Raw genomic sequence first — 12,798 nt, 5'->3', positions numbered from 1 at the left:
TGTGCTTCATGTTTTCATGTCTCCCTGCACCATCACACCTAATTCATATGATTGCACTACACTCATAACTGTGAAACATGTGAATGACCTAATTATTTAAAGAAAGTGTGTTGGAACAGGGTAACATTAAAAGCAAGCGCTGTCCCTGTTTGCTGAGTCCCAGCAAACATAAAGGAAGGTGATCTGGTCAGATGACAACAAAACCAAACTTTCTGCCCCACTTTCTGTTATTTTAGCGTTTAACTTTATTTTCTCTCTCTGTTTTTCTCTTCCTAGAAGCTACACCTGGTCTGACTTTGTATCTACCTGTGACACCTTCCTGGAGGGGGGCATCGTCCAAGCTTTTGCTGCCAACAACTTAATGCTCACCTTATACAGATGATACACTTGGCCCTGTCTTTCAGTGTTTAACCCGTTCTCTCCTAGACATGTCTACTGGCTGAGCTTCAACTGTGACTGCACTGTATGTGCTCTCTTTCATACTCTAGATTTGAAAACTGGCTCAGAGTTCATCTGCTTGGCTGCCTTTCTCTCCTAGATGAAGCCACAAAAAGATCTACTACCAATGTTTTTCTTTTTTTCCCGTAGAAAGTACTGCTAGATCAGTGTTTCTGTGCTCTTTTTGTGTCTCTGCTCTGTTCTCTCAAACCCCCAGTCGGTCGTGGCAGATGGCCGCTCACACTGAGCCTGGTTCTGTTGGAGGTTTCTTCCTGTTAAAAGGGAGTTTTTCCTCTCCACTGTTGCTACATGCATGCTCAGTATGAGGGATTGCTGCAAAGTCAACGCCAGTGACTGTCCACTTTCACTACATGCTCATCCAGGAGGAGTGAATGCTCCAAGTCACTGACTCGATGCAATATGCTGGGTTTCCTTAGATAGAAAAACCTTTTAACCAATTTAAAAGCATTGTTTAATAATTAGGATAAATTGGAATGTATGTTCTCGACTTGAAATCTGCAGGATTCGATTAAACTGACATTGTAAAGTGCCTTGAGACAACATGTGTTGTGAATTGCCACTATTATAAATAAACTCAATTGAAACTGAATGGAATGATTTAGATTAAAGCATTTTCATGTGTTGGAATTGCTTAGTCTTAGGAAGGTTGACCCCAGATACTTAATCTCATCCACTTTAACTACATCCACTCCTTGCAGCTTCACGCTTCAACCTGTCATTCACTTATGTACACTTATGTATTTTGTCTTACACTGGCTGACTTCCATTACACTGCTCCCTAGAGGTTACTGTGGCTTCTGTGGCTTTTGCAGCTTGTTGAATCCTGAGCCGTCTGGAGAAAAAACAACACACTTTCTTTTCACGCAGCTTTAATATTTAAAAGCTGCTCATGCACAAGCAGCGTTTTTGTTGAGCTTGAACTTCACTGAGGACTGTTACCAGCTGAATCCCAAAACAAACGTTCACCAGGCAACTTCAGCCAATGGAGCAGCGGGATTCTCTGGAGAACAAAGCCAAACCCGGACTGTGTTCATGCCCCGTGACGGAGTTCCCCAAACCTCAGAGTGCAGCTTCGTCAGAACACCAGACAAGCTTCTGTGTTGAACTGCATCTTTATTTTTACACCTCCACTTTGTATTTGAGTCACTGCTGACAGAGTATTCATTCACTTGCCAATATTTATATCAGGATTTGGCAACAAAAAAATCTAAATGCTCATCTTGGCATCAGAGGCTTAAACCAACACAGAATTGTGCAGGTAAAACTGTGTGTTTCCTCTTGACTTTTGCTTTGTTGCCAACTAGCTCCTAGAGCAAGATGCTGTTTACCACGAGCACAGAAGAAGAGCTGCCAAGGTGGGCAATTAGTCTGTTTTTAACGGAAATAAATAAGTCACAGAGCATATTTCAATTATTTCTTAATATATATATTTTAACATTCATGAACACAACCTATTTGTTTATGAAAATGTAATATGTGAACAGCTGGAAGCAGTAGAGCTATATATATATATATATATATATATCCTACATATGGAGTACTGTGAAAAAATGTGTCCCTTATTTCCAAATTCCTGCTGCTATTTTAGTGCATCTTAGTCACACCCACAGCCTCACGCAGCAACAACATCTTCCCCGTCTGGTGGCTGTGTATTGTTGTATTTGTCACCTTATTCCCCCTTAGTGGGAGGGCTGGCCTAATAATGGGTTTACTGTAGCAGGTGCCCAGGTGGGCTGCCCTGTATGTTTCGCATATGGACGGCTTGGATGTGTGGGGTCTGCATGTTTACCGGGGACATGTGTGTTTTGCTGGGGGGCAGCATGCGGGTGTCATGTAATGGCGGGAGCCCTGTCCCAGCTGGGCAGCGTGACCCAGGGACTGCCTTAGACAGTGTTGGAACCTGGTGGCGGAGGTGGGATGGCTGGGATCTTGAATAGGGCATTGGTCTCCTGCTGTAGTGTTGGGCTACTTTTGGGCCTCTGCAGGGCATGGGTTGTTCAGAAGCTGCTGATTCACTTGGTCTGGTGCAGCTTATGTTGATGTGGTAGGTGGGAGGGCTCTTCAGGTGCAGCTGTGTCCCTTGGTTTTTTGGGGATTTCAGAGCAGATAATGCCCCGTTACAGAAACATAAGGAAAACAAAAAGAAATAAAATTACTTGCAAAGCATACTAAGATATTCTAGAATTATCTTACATATTTTTAACTAAAATTGGTAGTTGGTAAAATATGTTATATACAATCACCTCCACCAGCTGTGTTAGAGGGTGGAACAGAACGGCAAAAAGAAAAAGAGGGAAACAAACTGGACAACATGCAGAACAAAATGCACATGACCTGATTCACTGAATCGTTGTGAGGGTTTTGTTTCAGTTAAACAAGAGCAAACCAAGCATTGCGCATTTGTGTAATGTAACAAAAAAGGGTGATGAGCGCCTCAAAGTGCCAACCAAATGATGTTTCTCTAGACTAATGCAGTTTCTCCACTCTGAAATTCAGCCTGTATTTAGGGGGAAATTAATTCTTTTATGGATATTACGGCAAACAGTATAACAGGGCAAAATATTTTCTCACAGATCAGATGTGTTTGTGGCATATAGGTAATGTGAAATATTTAGTCTCCTAAAAGGGAAGCAACCAGCTGTATGGCTGCCACCAGAACAACAAAGAAACCTGAAAAAATATGAAATGCCTTGGCAACAGTCCATGAGATAGATCAGCTATCAACTGGATCGGTCAGAAACGTAAAAACTCTAGCTTTCTCTGCTCAGTGAATGCACCAAACCGAATTTCTACCAGGCCGAGCTGACAACAGTGTCAGTCAGTGTGGACGCTGTTAATGTGTGAAGAAGACAACATGCTTGCAGTTGTGTTTGTTCCATCATTAGTGCTAATTTGCTTTGTGAATGAGAAGGTACGCAAGAGCAGATTGAAGGAGAAAACGACAGGCTCCCTTATTTTTATCCTGCAACATAACCAAAGCTAATCAATCTTTTTAGGAAGTAATTTATGGACAAACCAGGCAAATGCTTGAATTAATTTCCATGTTCGATTGCCTCACAAAATGGATCAGAAAGAGATAACCAATCCCAAACTTGTTTTTTTTTTTCTAATAAAATGATCCAAACACTTAAAATCAGCTAGGTGCAGGGCCAGCCCTTCTAAAAGACTAAATCCACATTCTTGGTACTATAATGCACAGAAGGATTTTTCTTAAATATAAATTTTGCATGTTGCTGAAACACAACTTAGTTTATTTTTAGCTTTACAACAAAATTAACCTTAAAATTATCTAAAATTATGAACCGTTATGAACCAATTATGAAATCATTGCTACTCGCTTCATGTGTTCGAACATGACCATACAAGCTAAAGGGCTCCCCCCTGTTGTGGACCAACTGGTCAGCTCCAGGGGCCTTATGAAAACAACTCTCAGCAATTATGAATCAGATCTTTGACATCTGAAGATATAGAAAAAAAAGTATTTCCCTAGATTTTATTTTAGTACAGAAATAGGTGTAGGTGCGCCAGATGCTGAGGTAGAGCTGACAGAGTGAGACAAATCAAACAATTTCTCATCAAATTTATTTTTATGGGCACAAAAAACGAAATTTTTAATTGCACTGGCTTTCAGTAAACGCAACACCTTAGAGAATTTTATTTTAATGTGTGAAGGAACAAGACACGACTCTGTGTTTGGAGCACCGGTCAATGACTAAATCCATTAAGAAGTTCAAGAAAGATCTGCCCCCCACCCCCTGTTTTCTCCTGCTCAAACAGATGCAAAACTACACGGCAGGAAACATCTCTTCACAGCATGAGACACTGCTTATTTGGCAGCATCATTACCATTTAAAAAGCAGCCACTCAGCCGATTAACTCCCCGAGGCTTGTTCAGTCCTCGTCCTGTCTGAGGTCACTAACACCACGTTCATGTCCCGTATTACCCTGTTGCTGTTGTCATCAGATAACAAGACAATTTAATTGCAGCCCGAAGGCAATAAATATTTCCAAATTACTGCCGACCAATTAAACTGTCATTTCATGATCATGACAAAATGATAACTTTTTTTATGTCTCTACTTACTTGCTCAACACTGTATATTTTTGTTTTCCTTTTTTGGAGCTAAAACAGAGGAAAATATGTGCTTTCAAATGCAGGTGGCCTCATATGGACATAACATACTCTAGGGCGTCCATAGTGTTATTCCCATCAGAAATACTCTTACATCCGCCACACAAAGGATTGTGTGTGATTGGAAGTGTTTAGTCGGAGAGCCGCGCAACACAAACAGTAAGTGAATGAGGTGCATTCCTCTTCGAGCAGCTGCTGGCTCATGTTCACGTATTTGCTTTTGGGTTTCAGGGATTAGAGTTGAGCCGATTCACGCACAGTGCCTTTGTGTAATTTAAAAAAAAAGCAAAACACATCTGATCCTGTGTGCTTTGCTGCTGATACGACAAATTCGCTCACAGAAATAATGCTCTACAAAAGGGATTCAAATGCATAAGCCTGGTTCAGGATTCCATGGTAAGGGACAGGAAGAGGAAAGCCTTGTATTCCTCCGTCTGGTGGGGGAAGTGATTATTTTGTTGCTTTGGATTGGTAGAATGATAACTTGTCTAGTAATCCTACGCTTTCACTCCAGTTATACAAAACTCTAAAACCAAATTGTGTAACATGTTTTAACTTATTTTATTTAAAGCACAAAAGCAGCAATTATTCCTTCTGCCACTAAAACAACCAAACATATTATTATAGTTGTAAACCTGTTTGTTTGATTTTGACTTAAACAAATATACATGCATATTCAATACATTTGATAATTGATGAAGTTCATTAACTTCCCCAAGTGATTAACTTCCACACAGATGTTTTCAAACCTTAATTTCTGTTAATTAAAATGATTTTCCATTTACAGCTGATGAAAACATGGCATTTAAGATTAGAATATTACATCAGACCAATAAAAAAAACATTTTTAATACAGAAATGTAACCTTAATGAAAAGTATGTTTAATAATTGCTTAAAGGTTGTTTTGTTTTTGTTTTTTTGAGAAAAGGTACTTTTAAAAAAATCTGACGATTGGGCCTCATCAGGAAGCATATTCTGATTAATTGAATATGACTATGTACTTTGCAAGAAAAGAGAAACTGTTCAGCTCACAGTGCTGCAAGAAAAATATGACATTATTCTGTTCTTGCAGCCGTAATGTTTGAGTTTGTTGCTGTCAATTCAATTCAATTCAGTTTATTTATATAGCGCCAATTCACAACACGTCCATCACATCCTCTGGGTAACTGTTGTAGGATTGGTCATAAATTTGAAGTGGGCGTGGTTACTACTTACAAGTATGCTGCAGTGGAAGGACCCTATGAGGATATCTATGGAGTTTTGCATCCAAGTTTTTTTAAATGTCCTGGCCAAAAATAACTTTTTTTTGTCACTTCAACAACATACTAAATTCTCTGCTTTTGCAACATTCACAAACCTTATAAATCAAATTAGGGGTAGTTTTTTCAGTGTTTATTGCACATGTAACCCAATTCAAGGTATGTACACGTCACAGTCTAGGTTCGTAGGAGCTGAGATGTAGTGCAATGACCAAACACACAGGTAAACGTGGTTTTAAAAACCTTTAGTCAAAACATGCAGAACATTACCACATACAAAACAACATAGAAAAATATACCTGGCCTCTGTTTAACTACAACAATAAGAATCTCTCCAGGAAGCTCAAAGTCCTCTCCTGTGAGCAGATGCTCAGAGTTCAATCAGTGTTCCAAGTCACTAATAAAAGTCAAGGGAAAGGGTTCAGTGAAGTGCACTTCTCGAGGTAGACTCACGGGAATGTCAGTCAGATCGACTGACACGATCATACCACAGACAGATTTTAGGATCCTCCATATGGGGAATGGAGACTCTGGATCCAAGCTGGGAGGCTCGCCATCAAAGAATCACACATCAATCTTCTTGGATAAGAGAGCCACAATCTTCACTTTTCTCCAACTCATTAAAAGACCTGACCTGCATTTACAACAGGTTATAGTTTAAGCTCTCATATCATACAGTTATTAGGTTCATTATACTCTCAGTCAAACTGTTGCACAACAATAAATGTATTTCACAAGTAGAAAGGTAACTGTAGAGAACTCTAGTTAGTGGTTTCCAGTGGTTGCTCTCACGGTGTCAGAATAATTTATCTCAAACCATTTTTATACATATAACATACAATGGAATGTGATTATTTGGTCACATCTTAGCCAATACATTGACTCATCTATGAATTTCACATTAACCTTAAAGGTCAAATGCATGAAATTGCTTCCAAAGGTGTAATGTCTCTATTTTATTATCTTTTTAACAAATGTCTTATTAGATTTGAATCTAAAAATGAAATACATTGGTTTTAGCTTCATAATTTTACATAAATAACAGTTTTACGGTCTTTACCCATAAAATTAACAGAAGTTCCCATCAGTTACTTTTGATGCAATCATTACTGGCTTATTTAGTGACAACTGTACATCTTACACAGACTACTTAATCAATTAAATAAATGTAAACTGTAACAAATTTCTTGTAATTAACTTAAAATGTACAAAATAACATTCTTCCCTTTTCCACTTCCATCCAAATAGGGCTTGTGAATTGACATCACGATGCATTGCATGCTGGGTTGCCGCAGCCATTTTGTAAGGCATGCTAACAGAAGCTAGCATAAACAACCATGGACCGTGAAAAGAGCAAGTCCCAGATTCCCTACCGCGACAAATTGAACATCGAACCGAAACAGTGATACTTAGAAAAAATACAGTGAGTTAACAGGCTTGATCCCCACGAGTACAGCGAGGGACAACCTACCTAAACGACCTTCCAGGGGTAAGTGAGTGCCTACACATACAAGCAATTCAGAAATCACAAGTCCCCGGAAGCTCATCTTCATTTCACCAACAGATGGGTGCAGGACCTTCAGATTTTCCGGGTGAACAACCACAAAACCATTGTTCTCACAAGGGTAGGTGGACATAACATGCACACAAAAACATTTCTATCAAAAAAACATTTCTAAGGCTGCTACACGTTTGGGACTAGTGCAAGGCAAAACAGTACTGTTTTGTGTTGTTTCTGATGATTAGTGTAAAAAAGGAAAAACATGATTTCTGGTTGTATAATTTTTATAGTCTTTAATTCAGACTACACTGTGTAAAGGCATTCGCATTCATTGATGTGATCTTTAGATTAAACATCACATTAACCGCCACGTAGCCATGTTACAGATACGCAAGCACTATTTTATTTCATTATTTTATTACTTACATAAACCTTTTACAATCACATTTGAATCACTTAATGTATTTCAACTTTTTAAGCCCATGTAATACTTGACCGTCACATCATCTTTTAGGAATTGCTCATCCATCTTCCTTCTTGAGAGCTCTTCCTTCAGTTTTCTGTTCTTCTCCAGCAAGCGGTTAATTTCTGCACATCTTTCGCTACGTAATCTGCATTCTTCCTCTTCATGTACATCCTTTGCATTTTCATCCACCTCTGACCTCTGTTCAGCTCCATCAACCTCAACATTCAGGGCTGTTTCATTCATGTCTGCTAACTGACCAGTTACATTCTGTGAAGCTACAGGTGCGGTGTTCTTCCCTCTGGTAGCTCTCTGTCTCTTTATCCTACGGGCAAATTGCTCAGGAGTTATCGCTTTAACTTTTGTGTATCCAAGATGTTAAGAAGGTACCCAGTCAGGATCAGACTCCATAATTTCAAACAGAATTTAAATACGACTTCATTAAACTTACCTGAGTGGAAATGCTGTGAACACACAAACATGCTTTCGAAAATGTTGGTGAAGGTGATGTTAGAAAACCTTACCCTCGCCATCCATGCCATCTGGCCCCTTTGTTATCTCTGCCACCTGTGCTCCAATGTGTTGCTTCTTCGCTGGAAAACGGAAAAAACGCACTCCATTTGGAACCCATTTTCCGCTCCGGTCATGAGACCGATTGTGGCAATTAATAATACGAAAACAATCATTTGCCATTGTATGGATTTTTTTTAGAATGTTTAAGCAAAAACAAAACTGCACCGCTCCAACAAGATGCCCACCTACTAACCTCCGTGTTGCACTGCTGACACCATATTCACAAGCCCTATTGCGCAGCATATAATCATGCAGAGCTCAGTTTTACATACATAAATGTAAATTTTTAAAGAGAACCCCAAATTTTGTTTTATGATTAATTACAAGCAATATATGCAGAAAATCAAATTTTCAACTAATCAGAAGGCAAAAAGAACTATATTGGCTTGCTCCCAACTTAAGATTATAGATGATATTTTGTCTTAATTCATTTTTATATATGATTCTTTGGCACCATATTTTTTTTAAAGCAATTTCAGTTTTTATATCTTACAATGCTTTGTTGTATTGACTCTTTTTCTTTAATTTATGATGTTCCCCTGGCTAATTTTGTATTTTTTTGCTGACACTTACACTGTTATTTGTACAAATAAAGTTTGTATGATGGAAAAAAAAAAACACGTGATCACGCAGCATTTAGCTACAGGAGTGAGTGCTAACTTACCAAGGAATGGGGTGATTTACCACATTAACTCACTCCCTCTGCACTCACCCAACTCTACTAAACTGTCAGAAGCTCTGTGAATTCCAGTACTGTGCTGGTACTGTAGCAGGAAAACGCCTTTGCAAGTCCAGCCGTGAAATTTCCTTGCTCTTAAATATTTCTACATCAGCTGTTACCACAAACCAGATGCGTTTGGAAACAACAGCAACTCAAGTGTTAGGACATGTCAAATCACAGAGCGGGGTCCACAGACGTTGTAGTGTGTAGGTCGCTAACTTTTTACAGATTCAATAGCTAAAAGCTTCCAAGTTTCATGTGGCCTTACATCACAAAATGCAAAGCATCGGATGCAGTGGTGTTAGGCACGCCACCACTGTTCTCTAGAGCAATGGAGGTGTGTTCTCTAGAGTGATAAATTATGCCTTTCTGTCTGGCAATCCAATGGATGAGTCTCGGTTTGGCAGTTGCCAGAAGAAAAGTAATTCCCTTATTGCACTGCAGCAAGTTAGGTGGAGAGCAGGATTATGGTGTGGGGTTGTTTTTCAGGAGTTGCACTTGGCGCTTTAGTTCCAATGAAAGAAACATCTAATGGTGCAGAATACCCAGAGATTGTGGTGAATTTCTTGCTCCCAACTTTATGATAACAGTTTGGAGGATAATCCATTCCCATTCCAACTTTTTACACAGTGTAAAAACCAAGGTCCATAAACACATGGATGAGTTTGGTGTGGAAGAACTTGACTGGCCTGCACCGAGTCCTGACCTCGACCCTATAGAACACCTTTGGGATGAATTAAAGACTGCAAACCAGGCCGCCTCATCCAACATCAGTGTCTGACCTTACAAATGCTCTTTTAGTCTAAAATTCCCATAAACACTTGCCAAACCATATAAAAGACTAGAGGCTGCTGTAACAAGGAGTGGACCAACATCATATTACACCTAATGGATTAGGAATGGGATGTCTCTCAAGGTAATATGTGCATTAAAGCAGTTGAGAAAAAACGCCTGGATTTATAATGCATCTATTTTACTTTTAAAGCATTTCAAGGCCACAACTTACACATGATTTCCTGCCATACAACAAGACACAGGCTTGGTGTGCAACAGGTTACAAAAATGGTCAAACACAACAAACTGAATGGGCACTAACCTGCCAGGTACTCCAAGCCTTCTGAGATCAGTACCTCAATTTGTGAGGTCAAGAATAATCATAAATTCACTAAAGCTTTATCAAGATAGTTGATCTTGTATTTGTGGGTTGTTTTTTTGTTAAACGAGGCTGCTGCTTATTTTGTCCCTTGGCCATTTTGTACATTTGTAGCTTTGGTCGTTGTGTACCCAAGTTTACAGGTATAAAATGGAGTTTTGTTTGTACCAATTTAAAAATAAACAACGATTTAAGGTAATATGCAGTGGTTTAAGTACATGGGTACGAAATGATGATTGATAGGGATTTATGAAAGTTGGAAGGGAAATAAAGGAGCCACTAAACAAATGTTAAAAAACAACAATACGGGTTTATGACAAACAACCAAATTTACAGTGTGTAATATAACTTCTTTTTAAAACCAAGCTGACATAAAAGTAGTGATACCTTAACATGGAGCAGCCATGTGTACAATTATACACAGTGAACAAGCAGTTTTCATCCCCTGGACCAAAGCAACTGGAAAACTCAAACATTTTGCATTTTGTGTCCTGCCTTCATTTGCATATTATTCCTTTCCGTCTTGCTGAGGATCTGTCAATCTTTGCTGAGACTTTGCTCCATCGCAACGCTCTGCCATTGCCATGGCAACAATAGTAGAAAAAAAGGTGAGCTATTTATTTCTCTCCAACATCTGCTGCTGTAGCCTCTGACTCAGGCAGATGTGTGTGCTCATGCTACGACGTTAAGACTGTGAAAAGAATCTGCCACACAGTTCTCTGCACAAACACACACACAGACAAACACACACTCTTCCTCTCTCTCTTCTCTGTTCAAAGGATATTGCAAGCCCAGCATTCCACACTCATTTTCTGTCATTCGTCTCCCGTCAATCTCTGCTTCACGCCAACATCCCCAAGGAAACCAGGCGACCACACAAATGGCGTCCCAATAGCTGCACCTTACCATCTTCAACCAACCAACAGCACCAACCTGACATCATCATCATCAGCCAGTTGAATGTGTTTACTCACATTCCTCTCAGTCGGATCAGGACCTGGTTGTTGTGGTTCTGCTCCAGAGTGTCAACAAAGTCTTGAACCTCCTCAGTTTGCTTCCCCTCCTCTTCCTGCAGCTGCTGCTCTTCAAACTGCTGTTGCTCACCCTGTAGCATCTCCTCACCCTGCACCTCCTCCTCCTGCAGCTGCTGCTCCTCTTCCTCCTCCTCAGCGGGCTGCATCTCCTTAACATGCTGCCCTAACTCGCTTGGCTGCACCTCCTGCATCTGCTCCTGCTCGCTCAGCTTTTCCTCTGTGAGTGACATCTCGTCCTGCAATTCATCCTCTTCCTGCTGCAACTCTTCTTCGTCCTGCACCTCTTCCAGTTCTTCCTGTTCCTCAGTGTGTTGCACCTTATCTTCCTGCTCCTCTTTATTCTCTAATAACTCTTCATAAAGTCTACATTCCTGTTGCTCCTCCTCAGTTTCCATCACCCCCTGAGGGAGCTGTGCCTCCTCCGCCTCATCGCTCATGTCAGCGAGTTTTTGCTGAAGTGTTCACAGAGCAGAGTTGGGTCCCTGTGAAGGTGTCTTAGAGCGACTGAGTGAAGAAAACATCAACGCAAATTGAAGCAGAAAATACTAGAGTTCTTCCAACTTCATCCAACTTCCTGTGATGTCACTTGAAGAGCTCAGCCAATCCAAATCGACACCCTCTGCCCAGTAAGGAGGAGGTTGGGTTAGAGGTTGCAAAAATTTAAAAAGGGGAAGAAAAAATATGACAAGAAAGAAGGTGATCAGCTGATGACTTCTGTCAGCAGCTCACACTTCAACTCCGCGCTCCAATACTGCGGCGGACTCAGAGCATTGCCGTGGAAACATAAGGGGGAGGTCGACCAGCAATAAAGATGGGATGGAGTGAGGGAGTGAGAGAGAGGAAGCAAGAGTAGAGTGATGGAGGACAAAAGAGAAGCAGAGAACATTGCTTAGCGTTTCCGTGGAAACTCAACAATGGTTGCCAAGAGTGATGGAATCCTGCAGCCGACAGACTAGCCTCTTCCTCCTCCTCCTTATCTCCCTACCTCCCAAATTCATATAAACAGAACTTTACGCTAGGTTCAAATGAAAGGGAAACCTCCCAATCTGTCCTACCTTCTAACCTGCTGCCACAGAGATGCTGTGTGTGCATGCTGTGCTGTTGTATGTGTGTGTGTTTGTGTAGGCTTTAGACAATGATGATGTAATATTCCTGAAAATCAGTCACACGTCCTCAGTCAAGTGGAACAATCACACAGTGAATAGTGGTAATGGCGCCCTCAAGAGGCTTCACTGGTCAATACAGTTCTGATGAAAAAGAAATGAGCTGCACTGACACCATCCAGCCTGGGAACAAACTATGTTTTGTCCAAGACCTTCTTTGCTTTTTGAGATCAGTGGAAATTTTACCCGAAGTTACTCTCAAGACATAAAAATGAGAAACTTGTTTAAGAAAGGCCGCAGTTCAGATCAACAGCACACACACCCAGGGTCACCTGGGTGTGTATGCATTCACACACACATAGTCATTCCTCTATAAAGTAGTCACACCATTAAACATTT

At 40.4% G+C, this 12,798-nt stretch overlaps 1 protein-coding gene across 1 annotated transcript in view; it reads right to left on the bottom strand.

The window, feature by feature from the left end:
• The window catches only part of pde1a (phosphodiesterase 1A, calmodulin-dependent), a 68,775-nt gene extending 56,282 nt beyond the window's left edge, over positions 1-12,493 (bottom strand). The window contains exon 1 of the mRNA XM_047370782.1: positions 11,237-12,493. Coding sequence (XP_047226738.1) covers positions 11,237-11,733 — 497 coding nt within the window. The 5' untranslated portion in view covers positions 11,734-12,493. The remainder of the gene's footprint in view (positions 1-11,236) is intronic.
• Between the last annotated feature and the right edge of the window lie 305 nt (positions 12,494-12,798).

Source organism: Girardinichthys multiradiatus, chromosome 7 (assembly GCF_021462225.1).
Source record: "Girardinichthys multiradiatus isolate DD_20200921_A chromosome 7, DD_fGirMul_XY1, whole genome shotgun sequence".
Lineage (NCBI taxonomy): Eukaryota > Metazoa > Chordata > Actinopteri > Cyprinodontiformes > Goodeidae > Girardinichthys > Girardinichthys multiradiatus.
This window is presented reverse-complemented; position numbering and strand designations above follow the sequence as displayed.